Source organism: Orycteropus afer, unplaced genomic scaffold (assembly GCF_000298275.1).
Source record: "Orycteropus afer afer isolate SDZICR_OR568_19922 unplaced genomic scaffold, OryAfe1.0 scaffold00145, whole genome shotgun sequence".
NCBI lineage: Eukaryota > Metazoa > Chordata > Mammalia > Tubulidentata > Orycteropodidae > Orycteropus > Orycteropus afer.
Genome location: NW_006921732.1, coordinates 4,960,306 through 4,965,924, shown reverse-complemented (window position 1 = coordinate 4,965,924; position 5,619 = coordinate 4,960,306). Strand labels below are relative to the sequence as shown.

General features: G+C 37.3%; 1 protein-coding gene across 1 annotated transcript in view; it reads right to left on the bottom strand.

Annotated features, from left to right (window-relative positions):
* Window positions 1-5,619, bottom strand: part of ZYG11B (zyg-11 family member B, cell cycle regulator) — a 146,246-nt gene that overhangs the window by 80,343 nt on the left and 60,284 nt on the right. The window contains exons 9-10 of the mRNA XM_007945907.2: window positions 3,907-4,068; window positions 3,746-3,793 (exon numbers count right to left, since the gene is read on the bottom strand). Coding sequence (XP_007944098.2) covers window positions 3,746-3,793; window positions 3,907-4,068 — 210 coding nt within the window. The remainder of the gene's footprint in view (window positions 1-3,745; window positions 3,794-3,906; window positions 4,069-5,619) is intronic.

The window sequence follows — 5,619 nt, the reverse complement described above, 5'->3', positions numbered from 1 at the left end:
GAGCCACACCCCTAGGAAAACTCCCCTTTGGCAGACTGGCCACTCAGAACACAGTCATCTGATCCCATCATGGGAACAACCACACAGAACTGGGGTCCAGTCAAGTTGACACACAGCTCCAACTATCACACTAAGTGTCATGGATTGAATTGTGTTGACACAAAAAGTGTTAACTTAGCTGGACCATTATGCTCAGTGGTTTGGCAGTTATGTAATGATACAATCATCCCCCATAATATGATCCACCCTAATCTGATATAAGGGGATTAGGGTGAAATGCAACACTCTTAGTCAGGTCAGAGCCTTGATCTGGTGTAAGGAGAGTCCCCCTGTGATGCCATCTACATCACCTTTTACCTTATAAGAGATAAAAGGAGAGAGAAGTGAGCAAACAGAAAGGGACCCACTACCGCCAACAGAGAAGAGCCAGGAGCACAGCATGTTCTTTGGACCCAGGGTCCCTGAAATATGAAACCTTAGACCTGGAGGAAGATTGATCCCCAGACATATGGAGATTTCCAAGGGACACCAAGCCCACAGATGCTGAAAGGAGACAAGGACCTTCCTCCAGGATTAACAGAGAGAGAAAGTTTCCTCCTAGAGCTGTCACTCTGAATTCAGACTTCTAGATAACAAATTTGTTTGTTATAGTCATCCACTTGTGGTATTTCTGTTATAGCAGGACTAGATAACTAAAAAACGGAGTAAATAATCTGAGAAGCTGAATTACATGAAGAACATAGCATCAGGATTGGAAAAAAACTCATTAACAACCTGTGATGTGCAGATGACATAAACTTGCTTGCTAAAAATGAAGAGGACTTGAAGCATTTACTGATGAAAATCAAAGACCACAGCTTTCAGTATAGATTACACCTCAACATACAGGAAAAAAAAAAATCCTCACAACTAGACTAGTAAGTAAGATCATGATAAACAGAGAAAAGATTGAAGTTATCAAGGAGTTCCTTTTATTTGGATCCACAATCAACACCCATGGAAGCAGCAGTCAAGAAATCAAATGGCATACTGCATTTGGCAAATCTGTTGCAAAAGCCTCTTTAAAGTATTAAAAAGCAAAGATGTCACTTTGAGGACTAAGTTGTGTCTGAACCAAGTCATGGTATTTTCAGTAGTCTTGTACGCATGTGAAAGCTAGACAATGAATAAGGAAGACTGAAGAAGATCTGATGCATTTGAATTATGGTGGTGGTGGTGTTGTTAGGTGCTGTTGAGTCAGCTCTGACTCCCAGTGACCCTATGCACAACAGAACAAAACACTGTCCAGTCCCATGCCATCCTCAAAGTCTTTGCTACGCTTGAGCCCATCGCTACGGGCACTGTGTCAGTTCATTTCATTGAAGATCTGTCCCTTTTTCAGTGACCTACTTTACCAAGCATGCTATCCTTCTCCAGGGACCAGTCACTTCACACAATATGACCAAAGTATGTGTGAGATGAAGTCTGGCCATTCTCACTTCTAAGGAGCATTCCAGGTACACTTTTTCCAAGGCAGATTTATTTGTTCTTCTGGCAGTCCATGTTATTTTCAGTATTCTACACCAACACAATTCAAATGCATTAATTCTTCTGTACTCTTTCTTATTCATTGTCCAGCTCTTACATGCATGTGTGGCTATTGAAAATACTATGACTTTGGTCAGGTGCACCTTAGTCTTCAAAGTGACATTTTTGCTCTTTAACACTTTAAAGAGGTCTTTTGCAACAGATTTGCCAAATGTGTCATCTGATTTGACTGCTGCTTCCACTGGTATTGACTATGGATCCAAGTGAAATGAAATCTTTGACTTTAATCATTTCTCCACTTATCATGATGTTATTTATTGGTCCAGTTGTGAGGGTTTTTGTTTTCTTTACGTTGAGGTGTGATACATACTGAAGGCTGTAGTCTTTGATCTTTATTAGTAAGAGCTTCAAGTCATCTGTTGGTGCAGAATGTTAAATATACTAAGACTGCCAGAAGAACAAACAACTCTGTCTTGGACGAAGTATAGTCAGAATGCTCCTTGGAAGTGAAGGTGGTGAGACTTCATCTCATGCATTTCAGACACGTCATCAGGAGGGACCAGGCCCTGGAAAAGTACATCATGCTTGGTAAAGTAGAGGGTCAGTGAAAAAAAGGAAGATCCTCAATGAGATAGACTGGCACAATGGCTACAACAATGGGCTCAAATATGGCAACCACTGTGAGAATGGCACAAGACCGAGCAGTGTTTCATTCTGTTGTACACAGGGTCACTATGAGTTGGAACCAACTTGACAGCAATTTAACAAGAAACAACATACTCAACAACAGCATAGTGCACATTTTTCTCAAGCACACACAGAATATTTACCAAGATTGACCATCTTCTGGACCGTAACACAAATGTCAATAAAATTAAAACAACTTAAATCAAGCAAAGTGTGTTTTCTGACCACATAGAATTAAATTAGAAATAATATCTCAAAATAGGTTATTAAAAAATTTATTCACAAGGTAAAGGAGAAAGATATGGAAGAAAGCACATCAAGTTGTATTAATATAAAGTATTATTATGGAGATGAAAATGATGAAAGGTTGGGGAAAGAGTCTTAAATATATTTTTAATATACCTTTGCGCTCTTTTTCTAGTTATAATAAGCATGCATTCATTTTTAAAGTTTTTTGTTTTTAAAAAAAAAAAAAGGATTGTAAAAGCATTATTAGAGCTTCCTGAATCCTTAAAGTGATCTGAGTAAACATCAGCATTTTATAATCATACGAACGCTGAATGGACAAATACTGTGATTTATTTAATAATTTCTCTATTATTGGATATTTACATAGTTTTCCATTTTCTACTATACATAACTAACCAGACTATAATGAATAGGTAGATGCCTTTTTATGTTGCTGCTTAAATACTAGCCCTAAGCTTCATAAAATGCAGCTTCTCATTGCTCAGCCGCTTGCATCTGGAAAAAAAACATGAGTTATATTTTTCAAAAACTCACTAATCTATGCCTCCTTTGATTGACTTTCTTGAGAGTGAGGTCTGCTTTAAAATGGCTTTTACCACATAGGCACTTAGCCTGCTGGAGTGATGAAAAGTGACAAAACATTTGATTCTCTCTTCATCTTTGCCTCAAAATCCTACAGGGCTCATCCTAGCCTATAATGAAATATATTAGGAAATAATTGACTTGTTACACAGCCTTTTAGGTAGCAATTATTAATTATCAAACATAGCACAAACAACTTGTAGGTTAAAGACATTTTTTAATGTTTTTTTTCTGATTATAAAAGTAAAATATATTGAATTTAAAATTGTGTATAATATAAAAATATAAATCAATCAATACATTTATTTTTTATTTTAATGTTGCTAAAATATTAAAATGTACGTAAAGCTTTGTAGACAGCTTTTTAACATAAGTGGAGCTCTGGTGGTGCAGTGGGTAAGGCATTTGGGTACTAACCAAAAGGTCAGTGGTTCAAACCCACCAGCTGCTCCAAGGAAGAACGATGGGACAATCTACTTCTGTAAAGATTTACAGCCTTGCAAAACCAGTGGAGTTACTGTAAGTCAGAATTGACTTGATGGCAGTTAAGTTTGACTTGGTGTTTTTTTAACATAATAATTACATTATATGTATTTTCCAATGTCATTAAATGTTTATAAATATCATAGTAGCAACATTCAATCTATTAGATGAAAAATAAATACAGCCCAAAATTCAGAGGAAAATGCTTATATCTTACCAGAAGTCCTAGGACTTTTTGTTGAATGGATGACTCAGTTGGGAAAGACTGTAAAAAAGAAAGAAAAACCTCTAACTATGTTAAAAACCAAATAAAGTAAATAAATGCTTAAATAATCAATCAGTAAATGTCAAAACTGTAGTCTTAATTCCCATTCTAACCTCTAGAACCCTCATGAAGAGTTCTAACCCTTGGTTTTCAATAAAATGTCTGCAAGTGGTTGGGGATTCATCTGTGAGGTTCCAAAGTGCACTCAACGTAAACTTCAAGGTAGTGTCCACTGAATTCTGATTGGTTTTCTGCTTCACTATTTGAAGAAGTTGCTGAAAGAAGAAAACATAATTAAGTTCTCATTATTGAATTGTGATAACCCCAAGTCCATGAAGAATAGTCTCATGGCTTAAAGCACTCCCTTTAAAGGCTTTTAATAAGTAGAACACACAGATGCTTGGATTTTTCAAACAGGAAAGAAGTATAGTCTTTATAAATACCCTCTTCGTATTCTGATCATACCTACACTATAATCATCTCTAAATAACACCGGAAAACAAAATGTTAAAAGATTAAGACAACTATCTTACACAATTGGTCACAACATACCCTTATTTCAGACCCTGGGATAAAAAAAGGTCGAGAGAGATGGACATATGAAACTAATAGTAATTAAGCATTGGCAAACTATATCCTATACTGTCACACAGTTAGCCCCATTTGGCAGGAGAGGTAATTGAGTCTGAGAAATATTAAGTAATTTGATCATAGTCCCTCAACTTTGTGAGACAATAGAAACTGGAAGACCTATTCTATCTAACTCCAAGTTTTCCTTAAGAAAAAAAGAAAGGATAACCTACATCGGTAAGAGAATTAAGTCTATATTTGATGTAATACCACTGTAAAGAAGAAAATAGCTTTGAAATTCTATTTTTAAATTATTTCTATCATAGCTTTTATCTAAGAAATTTATGTTTAAAAGATAATTCCATATATCCACTTTAAGGTCACACTTTTGGGGGTAAAAGAAAGCTCTGCTAAAACAGATATAAGGAAACATTAATGAATACTGCTATTAGGTCAAGGAGCTCTGGTGGTGTACTGAGTAAGGCATTTGGCTACTACTCAGAAGGTCAGTGGTTCAAACCCACCGGCTGTTTCATAGGAGGAAGAAGAGGCCATCTACTTCCATAAAGATTTACAGCTAATGGGGTTCACTGTGATTCGGAACTGACTCAATAGTAGTGTTGTTGTTGTTAGGTGCTGTTGAGTTGTTTCCGACTCATAGTGGCCCCATGCACAGCAGAACGACACACTGCCTGATCCTGCACCAGCTCCATGATCCTTGCTATACTTGAGCCCATTGTTGCAGCCACCATGTCAATCCATCTCGTTAAGGGCCTTTCCCTCTTTTATCGACCCTCCACCTTACCAAGCATGACATCATTCTCCAGTGAATGGTCCCTTCTGACAACATGACCAAAATAGGTGAGACAAAGTCTGGCCATTCTTGCTCCAAGGAACATTTTGGCTGCACTTCCTCCAGGACAGATCTGTTAGTTCTTTCAGCAGTCAACAGTACTTTCAGCATTCTCTGCCAGCACCACAACTCAAAAGCATCAACTTCTCTTCAGTCTTCCTTATTCATTGTCCAGCTCTCATATGCATGAGGCGATTGAAAATATCATGTCTTGTGTCAGGCGCACCTTAGTCCTCAAGGAGACATCTTTCTTCCTCAGCACTTGAAAGAAGTCCTTTGCAGACAACTTGCCCAGTGCTATATGTTAATGTCCTGTTGCTTCTATTGCCATCGATTGTAGAACTAAGCAATGTGAATTCTTTGACAACCTCAATCTTGTCTCCATTTATTGTGATGCTGCTTA